The 21,403-nt window shown below is 43.6% G+C and overlaps 1 protein-coding gene across 1 annotated transcript in view; it reads right to left on the bottom strand.

Annotated features, from left to right (window-relative positions):
* Window positions 1-21,403, bottom strand: part of unc5ca (unc-5 netrin receptor Ca) — a 200,208-nt gene that overhangs the window by 96,780 nt on the left and 82,025 nt on the right. The window contains exon 2 of the mRNA XM_053421576.1: window positions 1,314-1,550. Coding sequence (XP_053277551.1) covers window positions 1,314-1,550 — 237 coding nt within the window. The remainder of the gene's footprint in view (window positions 1-1,313; window positions 1,551-21,403) is intronic.

Genomic DNA, 21,403 nt, shown 5'->3' with positions numbered 1-21,403 from the left:
GATTTGTGCTGCTGAGCCCTGCTGTGTATTGCACTGGGCAGGTTCCATATATCAGGAGTTTTCAAGCTGTTCTCAGCCTGTGTTTTAATCGCTGGCTTTGGGGGAGACCCCCGGCTCATTAACAAGCGGGTGGAGACCCATAAGCCGAGCTCGTGTCCACCTTAAGTCTAAGAAAACCAGGCCGTGTACATCTTTGTCGTCCGGCCAAAGCAGCAGCATGATTCATCATTACCTCTCCAGCAGAGTAATACCATGTGCTGTCAAGTGACAAGTGTGGAACTTTGGCCGCGCTCCAGTACATCACTGTGGATCCTATTAAACTGTCCTGTGAAGGTTTCAGCCCAGCGCTGCCAGCGGGACAGCTGTGTACACACACGTCTGACATGTGACCTAGCTCTCTGCGCAAATAGCACAACATCTGAATAATGGATTTAACCTGTGTGCTCACGGTGCACCAGACAATCAGGGGGGAGCAGAATGATATCGTCAGGCATATCAAAATTATGAAGGGAAAGAGGTTGAAAAAGGATTTAAATTAATAATATTAATGTATATTTTAGATTGTCTGCTCACCGGGAAATATTAATGATTAACAGGCTGGGAAAAAACATTGGTTGCTCAAATTTAACATATATATGAAATTAAATACATAACTTCACCTACTCCATCCTTTTAATGGTAACTTTTTTGTAATCTTCACCAAAGAAGCTATGTTTTTACCATTGTCCGTTTGTTAAGGTTTTCTTTTGTGTTTTTTTTTTGCTTGTTAACAAGATTACACAAAAGCATCAGGGCCGATGACTGTGGCACTTGGTTGCAGGATGCCGATTGGCCAGGGAAGAACCCATTACATTTTGGTGCAGATTCATCTTTCCCACTTTCTTTACAATTTAACACTTTCCTTGATTTCACAGAGAACAATAATTGGAAGTAGATGAAAAGTCAGACATATTTAAGAGAGTTATATGTGTGAGTGTGTGCAATTTCGTGCAGAACCAAATAAAAATCCAGATCTATTGAATTTAACGTGGTTTCATGAGGGGACTGTTGGGCCTTGGCTGCTCTATGGAGTCTCCTAAGTGCCATTCAAGTTGTTTGTATCTTTCTTGGATGTTGCAGCAAAATTCCGGCATTCACTGCACTCACACAAAAAAAGGAAATTATTTTTCCTCTGAGTTGAAATGTCTTTCCTTTTACCACCAGTGTCACAAATGTATAGAGACATTTTTGTTCTACTTTCTATCGCACTTCAAATAAAAGGGTGTGTGTACTTGTGCAAGTACACGTGTGTGTGCGCTCCAGACTTCACTCACCTGAGTTTTCGTCCACCCTCTCCTCCACAGTGTGGTCCTTCTGATGGACCCACTCGCTGTTGCACTTGAAGTAGATCTGTGTGGCGGGTGTTGCTTTGCAGTAAAGATTGACGGGCTTGTTCTTGACGATGTAGCCTTCCTCGGGCTCAAACAGGAAGTGAGGTAAGGGCTCCGGCGGGTCGGAGGGGAAGGTCTCCGGGAGCTCGCTCAGACTCAAGAAGTCGTCCTCGTCTCTCACTGTGGGAAGAATAAAAGGGGAAATGTTAAGGCTGTTGTTCAGTGGAGATTTTTTTCCCACTGTTCTCAGCTCAGTCATTCTTTGTTTTATCGACTCACTTCGACGACTAACAGGGTACAAAGGGAGTTCAGCGAAAATATGCAGCTTTTCTTCAATCATTCATTCTTGTTCTGTGATTCACACCAGTGAGCAGCATTGTCTAACGCTTTCCCCTGAACCGAGTGTGCACTCGACATTTGCTGTTCTCATCTGATCACTAATACTTGCCGTGCCACAAGCCAGTGACCTGGACAGGGAACAATTTTCTCCCACTGAGCCATAAAATGCACCTTTAATCAGCAACTGATTGCTGTGTCCCTGTGTGGACAAAGAGACATTGACGGGGAGAAGGGGAGATATGAGGAGGGTCACAACGCCTGGTCGCCTCATTATCGATGATCTAATGGTGTTCGGCAGATTGAGCAGTCCCAGGCTTCATTCTGCCTCATGTCTGATGTCAAAAGGTCTGTTAGACACTATATCGAGGTTGTTGTAATATTATTGCAGAAGTATTTATAGCTAAATCTGTCGTTTGTCTGAGAATGCTCTGACGGAAAGAAATGAATTCCGTCTCTTGCTTCCTGCAAGAAAAACAGCCGTTCTCTGTCTTGTTATACATGAGGTTTTTATTTTTTGAATAAAGTTGGTTGAGGAATTCTGTGCTTGCCTAAATTGTGGCCGGTCAACTGATTCTACAGCGTGAGGATAACAGTGGCATGTTCAGCCCATGTAGAAGTGACCGTATACACATTTCGATCTAAAGTCAGAAAATGACCAATTTATGTCCAAAAAACACAGACTACAAACCTAAGACTCCTTTAGGCAAAACTATTTACAAAAAACACATTCACCTCATAAAATTTTAAATCTCTAAAGACAGCCTTGAAAAAACAAAATATGTCAAACAGTGGGATTTAAACCCAGGGACTTTGACCTAGATATAAATAACCGTGAGGAGGACATGACAGGAGCACAGTCTTCTGGAGCCATTGAGAATTTTAGCGAGTTCAAATAGAAACATCAGAAATTAGGATTTATTCATCATTTTGAAATCACATAAAGTTTATTTTCCCCCTTTTTTTGCAAAAAGTTTAATATCACTTAATATTGGATAACAAATTCCAAAATGTAAGACCACCTACACATGTAAACTAGAAAATCAAAAAAACACTGAACAAACAAAGTCCTTTTCTATTCTTGTGACAAGCTTTATGAATATGTTGCCGAAGTCATTGTCACTATCTGTTAGGTGTGAACTTAAAGGTCCTCCCTCTTGTATAATCAAACACCTTTCTGGAATTTTTTTAGCAAAAGTTGTGGTACTCCTGCTAGGACAGTAGAGAATGAAATAACCAGGACAGTACTGACAGACACACAGACACACTGGAGGAAATAACTGAACAGACAGAGCAGCCAACCCTGAGGGCGTCAGTAGCTTCATTCTCCTGCATCCTGCTCCCGCTCCTCCACTGGCTTCTCACTGGGACCAAACCACACGCCCACACGAGGCCTTGATCAAAAGGGACACCGAGAAGGTTTTGTCACCGGGCTGCCAAGGTCACCGTAACACAGAGGCTTACAAGAGCAGGTGGGAGGGAGAGGACGAGGCCTTTCTCTCTTCTTCTCCCATGGACGAGATTCGCATGCACATAAATATAAAGTTCACACACACGCACAAACACACACACACAAAGTTTCCCCCAACATGTAATTTCCCTCCACTCCATCATCATTCAGTTTCATTAAAACTGTCCTTTTCCCTGTGTGTGTGTGTGTGTGTGTGTGTGTGTGTGTGTGTGTGTGTGTGTGTGTGTGTGTGTGTGTGTGTGTGTGTGTGCGTGTGCTTGTAACTGCTTCACCTGGAGACTTGTGAGTCATGGGAACATTTCGAAACACACAACCTTTTTGGACGCACTGCTTCAAGGTTCAGCCTCTAATGGGCCACGGCTACAGTCACACACTGTCACTCCTACAAAAACAAACAGAATGTACCAAACTGCATAAATTGTGCATTTATAAGTCTGCGCACACTGAAACACCATCTTCCACTCCTCTTCACTAACAGTGTGTGTAGTCGCAGTCCTCTCGGAGAACAGCAGCGTGCCGTGGGCTCGGAGCTAAAAGCAGCTTAGGTAAAACAAGACACGAATGGAGGGGGGGCGGGGGGGGGAATGAGGAGGCAGGGTCCCCACTTTGATGTCACATAGCTGACATTTTCTCTCGTGCTTCTGTAATTAGTTCTCTGAGAGTATGGAAATTGGAAGACATTCCCACTGCATAATTTCATTATCTGTGGGAAATTTTTTTCTCCCACTCCGGGTTATTTATCCGGCGTCACGTTCACTCGTTGCTCTGTCAGTCTCGTTTTCTCACTGGCGGGCTCTGCCTCCTCTTCCTCGCTGCACACTTCTTGTTACTTTGCTTTTCTCCGCCACTCTGCTTTTTCACCCCGCCGCCCCTCCCGCTTTGCACATTGCCCCAACAGCCATTCTCACCCTCATCTGTCATTCAGAGCTGGGGGGGTTCATGGCTCTGGAGCGACAGCAATAAATTATTGATTGGCACAAGAAACATGATAGCCGGAGAAAAGGGTGGGGGGAGTGGAGGGAAAGGGGGGGGGAGCGCTGGAGAGAAATATTTCCCATGAATAACAGCTTTGTCTCATAAATGCCGACTGTTTCCTTTCCCCTCCACAGCTTCACTGCTTCTGTGGCCCTCTCCTTTCACCTCTCCATTCTTCTCTGCTTCCTTCTCCGTTTCCTTTTCCCCCCCTTGTCCCTAAGCCTCTCTCGATCCTCATCCTCTTTACCCCCACTTCTCCTTCCTGATCTCCTGACAGAGTGAGTTACTGGTCCTAACAGCCCGGCTCATAACTGTCTTGCCTGAATGCTGTCATCAATAATGGATGGCTGTTGCCGACCAATGTCCAGGTTCGATTTACGGTATGTAGTAAATATGTAGCGGGGGTAAAAAACCACATTTATCCCCATCCGTTAAACGCCTTCAGGCCTGCCCACTTCAGGAAACCTACAAACCCAACCAATAAATATCTGTAAATGTGTAAAGGAAGATGTCATCAGAAGTGACCAATCATGTTCGAGTGTCACTGACAGCGTGGGCCGATCTATCATAATGCACTGAGAGATTGATGGATCAATGGGAGAGGGGCGGGAAGGGGAGAGGTAGATTGGGGGAGGTAAAGAGAACGACGTTGAGTTCAATTATTAACATGAGTGGTCATGGTATGAGACAACCACCGAACTACACCATACGAATTACAATACATCTACCATAAAAATAACACAGGCTCCTGACAGTGTTATTGGTAGGGTTGGGTGTCATTTCGTTTTTTTTCCAATATCGGTGCTAAACGTTGACAAAACCATTTTTTTCTTGGAACATTTAGCTCAGAACCACGGCAGCTGTTAAGTCCCGGCCTCTCAGGTTCCCGCTCTTCGATATCGCTCAGACATCTGCAGCACATCCCGGTGTCGGAATCCTTTCACGTGAAATACAGCCACACTTTTGACTCTTTAGCTTTAGGCATGTTCTTGTTTTGTGGACTCGAGTTTGAAGTAGCTACTCGATAACTAGAGGTTAGAGTTACGTGCTACCAGAGCCAGGTCAGTGATCTTTATGTGGCCTGTAAGCAGGGCAACTACCTCAGAACATAGCTCAGGCACCGGAATCAGGCACCGGAATATGTTTTGTGAACTGGTCTGGTATGTACCGGCTGTGTAGGAACCGGTGTCTGATTGGTACCAGATTTTGGAAACCAACCTTACTATAGATGGTAAGAACATTAGGAACATTCTCATGTCAGTGTTTTGCTCGAATGTCGGATTACACTGTCATTTTCACTCAAGATTTGTGTGTTCATTTAAAACTATAGAGATACTATTTATACCACGTGAAACAGCAAGATATAGTGGATAATTAATACTTATCTTAGACTTAATTACAAAATGCATCTATCAAGTATCTATAGAACCAAGTGCCCTAAGAAGCACTGAACAAGAATAATAAATTAACACAGTAAATGTGATCGTAACATCACAAGCATTTCCAAGGATCTAAGGAATCCAGAGGCATATAAACCTAAAGTGAGTCAAACTGAGCCATATAGGGTCAAAATGCCTCATTGGTTGGTGTGTGTGTGTGTGTGTGTGTGTGTGTGTGTGTGTGTGTGTGTGTGATGTGTATCAGTGCAGTAGCTGTGGAAATCATGAGATCATACTGTCTTATCTGCTAGTTAGAATCAGCAGCAGCTGTAAAAACATACTCATACTAGGAAACAGGTACTATCATTCAACAAACACACACACAGTCTGACATAGAGAGACGCACACACACAAACACATACTTTAACTGGTACTCCTCTACCCCTATTCCTCTACCACAATGACTATCGACAAAACCCACAGAAAACTAATAAAACAAAGCTGGAATGATCCTTATCTATCGCAGACACTTCTGCTGCCAAATTACACAAGGCACATAAACAAAGAAAGAAAAATGCACACACCCACTCCCACACACACACACACAAACAAAGACCCACAAAACATGTGTGTACTACAGGAAAAACACATGAGCTCAAATCTGTCTGCTTTTTCTTGCAAACTTCCACAAATGCACACACACACAATTTCTGGAACACTGGAAATTGTGATACCTATATACAGGCCCACATATTAACCAGAGCTCAGAGATCTCTTACCCACAATCATCTTACTCATTTAGATTAGATCACCTAACACTGTAAAGACCTACTTGACTGTCGAGGGGGTTTGGGGAGATGGAAAGTAAGATGGAAACTGACAGAAAGTGAGGGATGATGGGACAGCAGGGAGCTGGAGGATCATTGCCCTGGAATTAGATATATGATGCCGTCCATTTCCGAAAAGCACACACACACACACACACACACACACACACACACACACACACACACACACACACACACACACACACACACACACACACACACACACACACACACACACACACACACACACACACACACACACACACACACACACACACATAACCCTAACCCATGCATTCCCACACCTCTTACCCTAACCTTAACCATCACAACTAAATGACTAACCCTAACCCTAAATCGAACTAAACCTAATAATAACCCTTACCCTAAAACTGCCAACAAACCTTATAGCCGCATATAAACCAGCTCTCAAGCCTCCATACACAGTGGTATAATGGGAATAATCTTATCAGCTATTGCACTAAAGAGCAGCACTCGAGTGTTTCTCTCACTCGGTGAATTCTCTCTCTCAGCCTCTCTGTCTCTGGTGTAATTTGCTGACATTGCTATATGGAGAAAATAACAAATGGATTTTATCATTCTCTCTTTGAAAACATTTGTAATTTTCCCAACGTAAAGCTCGGGGATCCAGTGCTCAACTTTCGTAAGTGTTTAGTTTTTGATTATTTAATTATTTATGTACGGAAACAACATATTGTATATATATATCTATACATTTGGATAAGATTTCCTTTAGACATTTTTAGTCCCTTTTCATTTATGGAGGCATTTCTCATATTACAGTAATGTTTGCAGTACTTTTTATGGTGCTGTACTAGTTAAGTAAAAAAAAATTCTGCAGTGACCACAAACCTCTAAACGTTCCATCTTCCTTCATTTCTTTGGTGTACTTCGGTTTGTGTATTATTTTGGTATCTCCTTTATCCAGAGTTTTATTCAGGTGATAAGTTGCTGAGATGAGGTTGATAAAACAAGGCCCCGCAAAGTCATGCTGGTTGACAAAAGACATATATGTGTACACTTCAAGTATGCAGGTGTGTGTGTGTGTGTGTGTGTGTTTGTGCCTGTATGTGTGCGTGTGTCTCAGAGTCAGATCTGTTTATAAAGAAGAGATCAAGGGTGGTTAAAGTCAGCTGAGGTACTTGACACAGCACGCAGAGGAATTACACGCCGTGTCCTGGAGTGTCGTTTCGCTTTTGAAATAAGACACCAGGCGGTCACACATCATCTGCATCCATTAGAAACTGAATCAGGGTCTTATCCTCAATCGACACTTTGATAAAAGCCACATTATTCAAGACACGGGTAGACACGCGGTGTGAGAGAACTTAATCACTCCATTACCTTTTTCCAAAGGGATCAATTAAATTTACATATATTTGAATATTAACTTTAGGGAGACATATGAAAATAGTCAGGTGTCCACAGATTAATGCAAACAGCCGTAGGGTAAATCACAATCATAACAACAGTACTACACTTTCTTGTGACGATGTAGTTTGCATAACGTTGGACCGATTTTTCAATTCTGCTAATTTGCTGCACAATTTGGGGATTTCAGAGTAAATCAAAAACAGAGACAGAAAGACAAATCTGCATTATGTTACATGGGAGAGGATTTCCTCAGACTGCGATGACAGAAATAATCCCATGACAGATATAATATGTCATGCACAACACACTCCCTGTCAGGGCCCATTATATATCGACCAGAGTCGGAGGGCTATAGGCAATTCATAATGGCATGAAGTACTTTGAGAGATAGCACATCGCAGTGGGGGAGCAGTGACAGCTGGTTGGCGTCCGCAGACTTTCATCGTGTGCGACATATAAGGCCCCAGCTCCGGCCTGGAACTAGATTTACGGCCCTGCCTGCGGAGGAGGAACCCTGTCAGGCCACAGCTGGCCTCAGTTAAGAAAGATGTCAAGAGGGAGACACTGTTTGTGAAAAATAAAAAAAAGTCCGGGGTAAGTTTCAGCTCAGAATTTCTCATACGACACTTAAGCGAGAGTGAAGTTTGCACATTAGAAATAGTTCACTCACAGTCTCCATGATTGTATCAGAGCCACACACTGAAACACAGAGTATGACACGGTGAGATCCTCATGGACACACACACACAGAAGTTTCAGTGACATGCATATTTTATTAATTTATGAATTATGATTCTGAGAGCTGCATTGCCTTGAGTTAGACGGTCAGAGAGCAGCCAAAGTGCACATTAGTGTGTGTGTTTGTGTGGATGTAGGGTTGTCGATGATGGTGTGTTTGTTTGGGCCAGCATATGTGGGCTCCCCTTGCTTTTTATGCAGATGCGCTGCATGTGAATCTTCTTGCCTCCACAGTTGCATGTTGTTATATTTTGTACATCTGACAGCGTGTGATTATACAGTAGGTGAGTATTTAATATTCTGTAGCAGCAGTCTGGCGGCTGTGCAGGGGTCAGAATGAGCTATTATAGCTTATTCATGTTTAATCTTAGATTTGAGCAGCACCAGCAGCAGACTGTAAGGATGGGCGGTCAGCCCACACCACTTTGGTCCAGACTGAGATATCTGAAAAACTGCTAGATGGATTACAATGAAGTTTTCTACAGACATTCCCGTCCCCCAGGGGATGAGGCCCGCTCACTCTGATGATCTCTTAACTGTTCTGAGACAACAACAGCAGTCTTCAAACACCACAAGCACACTAATGACGCAACAGAAAATCCAGACACCACCAAAAAAACATGACATCATTTTAGGAGTTTCTGCAACACTCTAATGGACTTGAAAAGAAAAAAGACCCAAAAAAGCTACTTTAACTTAATGGAAAAGATCTGAATCTCCCTGATGCACTGAGGTCACACAGCTCAAGATGAAAGCAGAGTTGTTTGAGGGAGGAAATAAAAAAGACATGTATTTATCGAGAAGGAAACAAAAGGCAAACATTTCCTCGGTGCGTTTGACCCGAGGCGTAAACATCATCTCACACGCTGCTCAGTCGAGGGTCAAACCGAGGCGCTCACAGCGGGACGTGCATCACACGCACTTTGTACAACAGGCCACACTCACATTTTAGTCAAGGACACACACACACAGCACAGGAGCAGCTGATGAGGGGGCGTTTGCAGGTAGGCAGTGAGAGAGCACTCAGTAGCTATTTCCTTAATGGCTGTCTCTGCCAGGCAATGCACAGACACACACACACTCACACACACACATTCGCAGGCCTGCATGTGTATCTATACTCTTCCTGAAAGAGAACTGTTGTTAGTTCCTTCATTATTGTGCCACCTTCACTTTCGTCCACTATCATTGTCTCTGCTCTTCCACTCCCCCCCCCCCCCCCTTCTCTTGTTTATCTTCCTCTCTGCCCATATGCATGTTCCGTTGCTTGCAGCTTCTCCCTGCATCTGATTTTCATCCGATATATCTTTCCACACTCCACAAGGCTTTGAAAAGTAAAGAGAGGGGGAAGGTACACAGCAGACTGCTTTTATATGAAGAAGTGGGCAGTGACTACGCCTGGTTTGTCCTGAGACGACTCTAAAGCCAGCACTTATCTCCTGTTCCTGTGTTACAAGTCGGCCTGGGCGTACGGACACAGCTCGCTGGACAGCACAGGAGGCTCCACAGCAGGGGCTTATATCTGATGCTGCTCTTTCAAGGTTGAGCACCGGGCCATGGGGCTTCGGTCACAGTTTTTTCCGCATCTCGTGTCTTTTATTGTGGCTCAGTGCGGAGGTTGAACCGTAAATACCACACTATCAGCCACCGTGATTGTAGGCTCTAGTCCCCGGTTACACTGTGAGTTTTAAATTCACTTCCTCCTGCTGAGCCAGGCCACATGGTGTGACAAGCAGCGGTGGCAAGTCTCCATTTCTGACACCAGTTAATTCACTCTATCTCTCCTCAACAGGAGCATTTAAGAGACTTTGGGGAGCCATGAAAAAAAAAAAGGATCTAGGGGGTTCATCATGGAACCAAACCAAACCGAACATATGCTACCAAATCACATCATTCCAATGTTCAAAGGATTCTTTACAGAGTCAAATGGTGAACAATGTGCACACACATAAGTAAGAGACAAGTAGCACAGCTTCTGTGCAAACCAGGACTGCCATCCCAGACACATCATCCACATGTATTTAGCAATTTTAGTCTTTAATCAAAAGGTGTTGGCAGAAAGTTAGTGGCATGGGTCCTCGCTACGGGGTTGCATCTCCTGTGCATAACTGATAATAGAGATACAAAGGGGTTCTTGTTGATGTTGATGAACATAATCAGCCGTCCTCCGGGGCCCCCTCTCAGCTCAGGGGCCAAAGGTAATTGCCTAAACTGTTGGTACGCCCCTGCTCCTCAGGTATTCAAGGTAAGAAAAAACGAGAATTTGTGTTGTTGTAATAACTAATTCCAAAAACTACATCTCGATACTTCGGCCAAACAAATCCACAGCACAATGACTTCTGTGTTTCTACTGCCAAGCACAGTTTACACAACTGTTTAATCACTGTGTGTCTGAAACTGAAAAAATCCGAATGAACACAATGAGAAAGAAATGCATCCGGGCAGGTGAACAACAGATAAGGAAACAAAGAGAAAACTGGCAAACACAAGGACACTTTGAGCAAAAATATAATCATAGTCACTTTACAATCACAAAGTCTCATTTTGTGAAACACAGGTATGAACACACATCCGCATTCAGATGGATTATCTCATTCATATGCGAAGTCTTATGTAAGCTTGTGGGGCTACAAACTTGTGCTAGTTGCTGTGTAATGTTATCTTCCAGATGGATTCTGTCTCTCTTATCCCAGGCCTGAGGGACCGGCACAGCTTCGCTTTCATTCATGTTGTACTATCACTGCTCAGCATCGCTATTAATACAAGCAGCAGCGCAGGGCAGTGCATTACAATATGAAAACACTGGCCGGGGAGGGACTTCTATTTTCAATGGAGATGGGATCATGTTTTTTCCTGGGTGGCTGACAGCTGATAATATGAGTGGCTGGTTGTGTATTTGCTGTATGATCCACATCTCACTGTCCACCTGCTTCCCCCTGTTCAGCGTGTGTGTCTGCACATTCCCCCGCCTGTCAGCACCTCTCTGTCTGCTTTTATGATCCCTTTTTTTTCTACCCCTCCAATATGTCTTTCCACTCCTTTTCATCTTGATCTACGATGTCTTTCCCAATTCCCTTACGAAACCTGTTTATGGTCACATTACATTCTCCGTGCGCCTTTTCTTCTGCTTCATCTCCTGGAGAAATGGCAGATTTGAGCCGTCCCTTCGTCTTTTCTTCTTGGTCACTTCCCCCCCCAATTCACCCCCCCACCCTGCCGCTTTGTGCCGGACTAAATCTCCTCTTCCTTGTTGCTTTTTGATCATTTTCTCTTCTGCTGAAACATCTGTGTTTCCATGTCCTCCATGCTCCCTTCCCCCTATCACCTCCTGTATCTCCTCATCCCTATTGCTTCCTACTGCTCCCCTGTCTCCTGCACAAAATAAATGATAATGCCACGCTCAGCCCAGTTTTGTAGATTATGTTTGGTGAGTAGTGCAATGTACACACAAGCATGCGCATACACACGTGCACACAGACAAGACCGCACAACAACAAAATTAAGATGGCTTCGACTCAAATGATTAAGAACAGCTTACAGGCTTATTTCATTTGAAGAATTTCCCATATTTTGGCAATTTTATTCAGAGGCGAAGATAAAATTGGATCAGACATTTCCCTGTTCATGCCTTTCTCCATCTGGAGGCTCACTGTCTCTCTCGCCTTCTTATCCCTCCTCGCCGCCGCCTCTCGCCGCCACATGACTCGGTTTCTCTCACTCCACTCGCCAAACTCTCCTCTTTCCCTGCTGTCTTCCGCTCCTCTTCCCCTCCTTCTCAGTCCAGCCTCTTTCTCTCCATCTCTCTGGCATCTCTCCACACCTCCCACTCTCATCTTCTATCCCTATTTCTCGCCTTTTCCCATCTTCGCCGTTTGCTCATCTTCGCTCCTTCCCAACACTTTGACTCCGTGCTTTGCTATCTGGCATCCTTCCACTCAACCCCCCCCCCCAACCTCCATCTCGGTGGCTTCCTCTCTCCTCCCTCCCGCTCTTCTTCATCTCCAAGTCCTCTCTCTTTTCCCTACTTTACTTGCTCCCTCCATCCCTTCCTCTCTGCCTCCTTGGGTCACTATAAATAGAGCCTCAGGAGGGTTTCATAATGGACTTCTGCCTCTGACCTTATTACAGACACATTACTGACCGTACTTCTCTTCTCTTGCCATCCTCTTGCTCCCTCTTTTATTCATACTCGGAGACAGAGCACAATTATTTCTACCATATCTCCTTTATCTTAATAATGCCCTCTCTAAAAACTGCAAATAAAGATGGAAATAATTTCTTTGTAATATTCCCATTTCCTATTTTTCTATTTGTTCTCCTTCTCTTCCGAACCCCTTAAAATGTTTGGAGCCTCTTTTCAGCACTCTGCTGCCCTGTGGGTCTCATATTTTGTCATATTTTGTCGAATAATTTTCTTCCTAATTTTAATTAAAAGTTTGAGTGCTTTTTATTGTTGTTTTCTACAGGGAGTTCTCACAGAGGAGAAAATATAATATAAATACACATTTCTTGAGCTAACATAAAAGAACATCATTAGCATTGCATTCTTTCTTGAAAGCAGCGACTTTGGTCGCAAGCTAATGAGCTGACTAACAAATACTGTGACCCACTGCTTTTAATAATAAATGCCAGCAGTTCTCTACAAGTGCCATTTTGAAATCTCAAATGCCAACGGGAGGAATATTTTGTCCACCATGGTGCGAGCCAGATGAGAAAGAAAAATAACAAAGTCCAACATGTCAAGTTATTCCTTTGACACCATCTTCATTGTTTCGTCCCCCTGTTCTGTCCTTCACTGGCAGAGTCCTAATTAACTTTTATCTTGGGTCTGCTTCACGCACAAGTACTAATTTATGAAAAGAGCTTGTGGGAACTAGAGCAGCGATGACTGAGCATGGTCGTGACAATCTCAAGAGTGTGTGTGTGTGCGCATGTGAAAGGCAAAAACAGGGGCAGCCTCCAAGAAGCAGCCTTATTCTATTTCCAACCTTATTTTGGTCATATCAGAATCCTTTTAGAATGATATAATGGGCTTTGAATGGATTTCATCAGCATCTGAGGAGGTGAAAAGAATATTCCCAGCCTATAAAAGACTGAATTACTGCTAAACTCAAGTGACAAAAACTAAAGAAATAAATAAAGTCAGCATTAAATGAAACCTGTCATGGGGGTTTCACACTCGACGTCACAGCCTGAGCTCAACCGGAGCTGAGGGCTTTGACACATTTAGGCCAGGTTCGGACTTAAATCTTAGATATTGCTATGAAACGATCAAATTATACAATCAAGTATCATTTCCAGTCATTAAATTACAAAGACATGTTGATTGTAGTGCAGTGACATTTTTTCCCCTTACGTAATTTTCTCTTACAGAAAATCCAGTAGAAGACAATTACAGGTCATGACTTGCTATTAAACTGCATAATGTGTTTTGGATGGTTAGTCATACAGAATATAAATAGAGGAACTTTTAGCAGTGCACAGTTTGTTGGGGGAAAACGTTCTGCTGGGATTTGGCCAGGAAATCAATAATTGGGGGAGATTTGCTGCCCCAGGTGAAGGAGTTGAAGTATCTCTGAGTCCTGTTCAGGAGTGAGGGGATGTTGGAGTTGAAGATGGACAGGGCGGGTCAGAGCTGCATCAGCAGTAATGCAGGCGTTGTGGTGAAGTAGGAGCTGAGCCACGAGGCAATGCTTTGTATTTACCTGTCCATCTACGTCCTGACCCTCACCTGCGGTCAACGAAAGGCAGAGATTGCAAATACAAGCAGCTAAAATGTGATTTCTCCACCGGGTGGCTGGGCTCAGCCTCAGTGATAGGGTTAGGAGGTGATACATCAGGAGTACAACCGCTGCTCCATCACATCGGGAATCTAATAAGCGTACTTCTTGGGCTTCTTCCACTTTAGGCTCACTGGGCACAACGACCAGGAAGAGACCCCGGGGCCGACCCAGACTACATTACCCATCTGGCCTGGGGATGGTTCAGATCCCCCAGGGAGCACATGGAAGATGTGATGGTTCAACAAACTATTGGAATATCCTACTTGGCCGACTACCTCTCAACCAAAGTCCAGAAAAGTGAAATACAGTGGAAGGATGAATCACTCATTGGACAGCTCTGAATGAGAAAGACTAATCCACTAACCTCAAGATGCAGATTTGAATTTTGGGGCTACCTTTTGCGTCAATATTACAAATGTATCACTAATGTAAAGTTAAGTCTGAGACGTTTCCGACATAGCCCTCTACGTGTCATCTCCACGTTCCTGGCGCTCGTGAGCATTGACGTGTATTTCCGGCGCTCAGCAGCGGGGAGTGTGTGCAGTAAGTGTCCTAGTTGTTCTCTCACACTTAAATTAAACACAGCCTGCACTTCATAGCTTTCCCCCAGAGACATGCACGGACTCCTGCTGGTGCGGATAAACAACCCAGCTATAGGAGTGGCTGAATTCCTCCGTTGCATCATTGGTTCTCTTGACTGGCGGTTGAGCGCTAACCATTTTGACATGTGGCCCAGATGCAGCGCATTGATGCTGGTGAGCGCGCAAAACAATGGTGAAACTTGAAGAGGCGTGGGTATACAGTTCAAAGCTGCAAGAGACTTCACAAGCTCAATTGGCAGCAGGCAGCGAGACCACAGAATGGTCCTTAAAGGGGGCAACGAGGATAATGAGTAACTCCTGCAGTGAAGGCTTTCCACCTTGAAGACATATTTTCACTTTAATCCGATTTTTTCTGAGCTCTAAGGAAACAGAATGGTGGCATGAGTTTGAGGACCATCCTTAAAAACAGTTAAGGTCCCATGGCTCCATCCCACTTTTCAGAAGTAGCGGTGCTGCTCTGAGGCTTTCTGTGATTTTTTTTTTGGACCTGGACAGATCAAGAGATTTTACTGCAGCAAAAGGTTCTTCTCAGTTATTAGAGAGAAACGGATACACCCTCACTGTGAGAGTGAAATATTGATTAAAAGAATATCCATCAAAGCACTGCTGAAACAATAAAGGGAAGAACATTTGTAACAACTTCTTTTCAACTTGTTTCAACCTTTAAAAATGGTAAGGTGATATGAGACCTAACATCTCTCTCTCTCTCTCTCTCTCTCTCTCTCTCTCTCTCTCTCTCTCTCTCTCTCTCTCTCTCTCTCTCTCTCTCTCTCTCTCTCTCTCTCTCTCTCTCTCTCTCTCTCTCTCTCTCTCTCTCTCTCTCTCTCTCTCTCTCTCTCTCTCTCTCTCTCTCTCTATCAGTAATAAAAAGCTTAAACTTGTCTTCCATTAACAATACACTACGAACAACATATTTCTATCATGTGATAAAGCACAGATAAGGTCATGACATCACGCAGTGAGAAAGGCTAAGGCAAAGATATTACTACATCACTGAACATTAGGAAAACCAATGTAGTGGAAACATCGCTCGAGGTTCTGAGTAGAGTCGTAGGTGATTCAATTTCAAGATTCATTTCCATTTCAGACTATTCTCCGATTCAATTCAATTCCATTTAACACAGAGTCACTGTGCGGTTAATTATGTATTTACAAATCTCATATTAGCTGGTCAGAAAACGGATCACAGCATTATGCAGCAAAGTACGAGGTTCAGACTCAGTTCATATGGAAACTGAGTTTAAAACAATGCATCATTAACTTTGACTTGACTAAGTTGGGGACAAAATTTGTCACAGTCCAGTCACAGTGTTGAGGGACACTTTGCATTAGTAACACATGGTCATACATAAACAAGAGGGTTAAGAGTTCACATGTGGAAATAGTGAAGTGGATTTTGTTAATGTCCTAAAGGGCTAATGACAATGATTTATAGTTTACAAATGAAGATAAATATGCCAATAAAGGTCGACCACATATATGGAGAGTTGTCTTACCCCTTAAAAGCTTCTGAACATACAGTTTTCATTGAACGTTACACAACTGCACAAAAACAGCAAGATCAAGTTCAATGTAGAAATGCTCAGTGCTCTGCTCACTGGCATTGTGCACCCTGCTGAGCTTTACATGGACAGTAAAAACATGCTTATAAAAGCCTTCAGAAAATACTGAGATGTCAGGAAATGTTCACGGCTGAGCAAACTGAAGGTTAGAAGTTCAAATCCTGAAGTGAACAAGTGACTGACTCACTCTGTTTATGTGAACCGGTCTACAAAAAGAGATGTATGGATATGGTGAAAGGCTGGGAGCTGATGTTGCCCCAGGGCAACCAGTCCTGCGTGACTGGCTCTTTTCAGTGAGGCCCCACACAAAGAGCTGCAGTGAACAGGGGAAATAACAAGAGGTTAGTTAGTTAACTGGGGTCACAAGGTCAGAGGTGATGAGGCTTTCAAGTGCGTGTGTGTGTGTATATTGAGTGCACATGTGTGTGTGTGTACTTGTACCTACTTCTTTGTGAGGACCATTTTGAGCATTGACCTCACACACTTGCGACATTTTTGGAAAAGTAAGGATATTTTAGCAAGTCCTGACTTTCTCAAAGGGCTGTTAAAAGGTTAAGACCTGGTTTTAGGGTTCAGGTTACAGTCTGTCTCAGGTTAAGGTTAGTGTTCGGGATTTGGCTGTGATGGTTACGGTTAGGGTAAGGGGCTAGGGAATGCTCCTCTGAGAGTCCTCTTTAGTCTGAACTAAAATAAAAATACAATGTTGCGTGTGTGTGTGTGGCCCAGGTATAGCAAGTCAGATTATGACGTATATCATAACATTTTAAGCTGACGATTTAGGGTTAGGTCTAGGTTAAGATTAGGCTAGAGTTGGTTTAGGTTAAGGCTAGGTTAAGGTTTAAATGTAATGTCTTCAGAAGTCATGTAGACACGGCTGAGTGAGTGAATGAGTAAGTGAGTGGGTGAAGGAGGGAGGGAGTGAGTGAGGGAGTGAGGGAGTGAGGGAGTGAGGGAGTGAGTGAGCCATGAAGACGTGCTGCGTGATGAAAGAGCGTGTGTGCAGGTGGACGCTGGGGTCAGAAGTTGAAATGTTGCGGGGCGCTGGCAGAGAGGATTCACTGCATGACTGAATCTGTTTGCAGCAGGCCGCCCTGTCACAGAGCTGATGAATGGGTTCAAAGTGTTTCAGCCTTGTAAGCTCAGAGGTAATGGACGACAGCTGAACGAGCCACTACTGTTGTTTTCAGAGAGCTGGAAAGTGGACGTTTTATACTTGTGAGTGGTGCCGACCAATATTAATCAATCAAATGTGCTGCTTTTATTATTAGTGGTATTACCAGCTGCATTAGTAGCGACAGAGTGCAATGTAATGACATTAAATATGGTGTGCATTCAACAGTGTAGATTCTAATTGAGTGAGCAATTTCAGGGAGGCCTGTTGAAGGGTTATAGGCTCAGTGTGGCTTAGTGGATTTCTCTTCCGCAGGCGTTCAGACCGAAAATGACCCAGAGCTCAGGAAACAGGTGGGGGCTTGTTTTTAAGGTACCAGCGAGACAATGAAATACAATCCAGGAGGTTTATCAGACGCCCAAACTCAGACACCCTGCACTGAACAGTTTATAATACTCAGACACAGAAATTTACAACTTTGGAGAGTTATCCTGCTGGAAATAATAGCTGTATTCGCGACTATTGCCAGAAAAAGAGCAGAAACACGTTGTTCGTGTTACAAAGTAATCCACCAAGAATGTGCAGTTGCATGTGTTGGAAAGGCGAATGCAGCATCTGGCTAGAAGTCCAGAAAAACAAGAATGCAAGAGAACACAGCTTTTTTAGCCTGATCTCTAAATGCATGGTCACCTGTAGCAGTCTCAAGAAGTGTACCATCAACTGGGCAGAGCCACAACACTGAAAAGAGCAGATCAGTTGGTATGAGCAGAGTCATCCAGCCCTCTGCAGGTCGAGCCAGGCTCCAGTCGCCTGAGCCGCCACAGGAACAATGCAGAACTACCTGTGAACAGTTCTGTCACGTTACATAACAGCACATCACGTAGCATCTAGTCTCAACAGTTACACTCTGGCTAAGTTCATCAACCTGACGCTATTTGTTCATGTTGAGGTTGAACTTAATCACCTGCGGCTGACATGTTCTCCCTCTTACCAGGGAATTTACCTCTTCTTTCAAACTCAATTAACTCAATTAAATAGCCAGGGTGTATAGAGAACACCATCGCATGTGATGAGAAGTGAAATAGATCCACTCAAGGGATTATTCAGAGCCTAAACCATCAATTCTGCAAATAGACTCCAGCTAGTTTTCTTTTTGAAGGAGAGAAGAGGAGACTAATTCCTGTTATATCAGGTGTCTCACAGGCCACACAGCGTGCTTGTCGGATTGCATAAACATGATGACACATTTTTTTCAGCCACTATGGGGTCATTTTAAGTAGAAGTTATTTGTATCCCTCCCTTACCCCTTCTCAAACACACACACACACACACACACATAATACACAGAGGTACAGGGATGAATCAAAGTTCTTTACACTGTTTCATCATATACATCGTGCACATCGTGAGTTTCTACTCATGCCATCCACAGTAATGCATGTGTGTCTTTGTTTTGTATGAAGCACGAGGTAACGGAGCAAAAGAACAAGGAGAAAAGAATAGAGAGTAGGAGTATGAGAAAATGGGGAATAAAGGTGTCAGAGAGAGCAGTGAAGAACAAAAGAAAAAAAACGCAGCTCCGGAAAAGAAAAAGTGTGAGACAGTTCTTTTCTCGGCTTGGACATACAGGTATGCAGTTGTACAACCACTTTTTTCTCTTTATACTCAAGATGAATGACTCATCTACAGAATAAAGACTAAAGCCTATAGAGAGCAGGGCCACGATGCTAATGAGCCCCGCAGGCTCAATACAAAGTCGATGGTAAAAAATACAATTATATTAGAATAAAAGAAAATAACAAATTAAAAGGGATAAAGGATGACGAAGGAGTTGTGTGTATGGTCCTGGACATGAGAGTCTCTGTGGGTGAAACCTAAATTAATGCTCATTTTATTAGGGGGCATTTATCAACAAAGATTAGACATTCATATTAGAGAGGAACATGATGGAAGATGATCATCGGGGCGAAGTGTGATGGTATTTATTTGGAAGGATATTTTGTCATGTATTTAACCTGGGGATAAAAATCCTCATAATCAAAGTAAAATTAAAAGAGTTAATTATTGAATGCAGAAACAAAATGATTTAATCTACATAGAGATAAGTCATTATTTTCTGTTGAGAGCGTGAGGATGAACTCCAGAGCCACAGCAGAAACACCCCTGATCACCCAGTATATTATTACACAAAGCTACTTCATTATAGTTTGCTTGTCTTCTGACCCCGTGTGGTTTTTGACATGTCTCACACGTCGTTCTCCCTCAACTGCAAGTTCTCACCTCGGTCAGCGGAACGACAAAAACAGACACTATCAAATGAGGCGTGCACGCTTAAACACACACATGCACACACACACACACACACACGCATACACACACACACTTTTCAGGGGAGGAATCAGAATGTATTTTAGACTGGTGTGATTAATGGCGTCCAGTGCACCACCGAGCGGAGGAACCAGAAAATAGCACAAACATTATCATAACCTGAAAGACCTAATTACTGCAGTAGGAATCTGACAGACGTGTGTGCGTCCATGTTTGTGTGCGTGTGTGTGCGCCCGTGTATGTGTGTGGAGGAAGGGAGTGTGTGTCTGCGTAGGGGTTGGAGGATGGCACAGAGAGGATGGAAGATTTATGACCCTGCTATGGAATGTTACACAGTGTCCCCTCCATTCCTTTTGTGTCCCTCAGCATTCGGGTGCAAATTAGGAATATGATAATGGCCATATTATATATTATAATGAGTGTGCAGCCTGTGTGCGAGCATGTGTATGTGCGTCTGCACGTTGTGTATTAGTTTGCTCGGACCAGATGAAGGAGAAGGACTTTGAAAACACGGTTCTGAGCGGGAAGACGAGAACAGCAGAGCCTCAAACGCCCGTATGGTAATGTGGCGTGCCTGCAAACTAGCAAAACCACAGCTCCCACTCCTCACATACAAGTGAAACCAGCCAAGTGAAAAAAAAAAGACGTGCACATCCATTATCTGCATCAGTAGCGACGATATGGTTCATCAGTCACCAGCTATACTCTATGCAGATGCAATGCAGTGAAATCAAGCACTCCGGGTACTGAGGCTGTGAAGCAGTGGAAATGAAGGTGGATTTTTTTGACACCCCAAAAACATGTTTATCTCGACTGCAGCTTGTCCTGCTTTCCAGATGTCCACCTCTAACATCATCTCTCTTAAGAATTTCAAATTTTATATTATTAAGAGCCATTTTACAACAAAGGTAGGAAGCTGCCGGGTCTATGGCTGATATCCATGTTCTATTCATGTGCTGGAATCTAAAATTCATTATTTATCTCCTTTATATATTTCATTTTTCCGGCAGCTTGGTTTCTTTGCGTATTGTAAAAAACCTGAATAATGACAGAGTCTCGCAGCCAGTGTCCTGTGGGAAGCAGAAGATATTTCCAAATTGGGAATGATTTCAAGTCAGCTATTTATTCTGGTCTCTCACAGAGCCGGGTAATGGATGACACTGGATCGGCTACAGTACCGGATCCGCATCCACAGCTCCGCAAGACACCATAGGATATGGCTGCCTGTTTCTCTCGTCCTCCCTTTCGTGTTGTCTATCATTCTCCCACCCTTTCTTCCACTAACTAAATCCGCCTTCAAGCCCCTGGACACCAGAGCAGAGCAGAGGGGAGGAGAGAGGGAGGCACAGATGAGAGACAAATAGACAGTTAGGCCAAACGCATATAGTGAGGGAGAGAAAAAGACGAAAAATGGACAGAGATTGAGAGTTTGGAGTTCGAACTCAGTGGAGCGTAAAGAAGAAGATGTGATGAATGCAAACATATAAGGGATGGAGAGGATGGAAAAAACTATTATAGGAGATCCC

Source organism: Pleuronectes platessa, chromosome 4 (genome assembly GCF_947347685.1).
Source record: "Pleuronectes platessa chromosome 4, fPlePla1.1, whole genome shotgun sequence".
NCBI classification, from domain to species: domain Eukaryota; kingdom Metazoa; phylum Chordata; class Actinopteri; order Pleuronectiformes; family Pleuronectidae; genus Pleuronectes; species Pleuronectes platessa.
The sequence above is the reverse complement of the archived record's forward strand: the minus strand, read 5'-3'. Positions and strand labels throughout refer to the sequence as shown.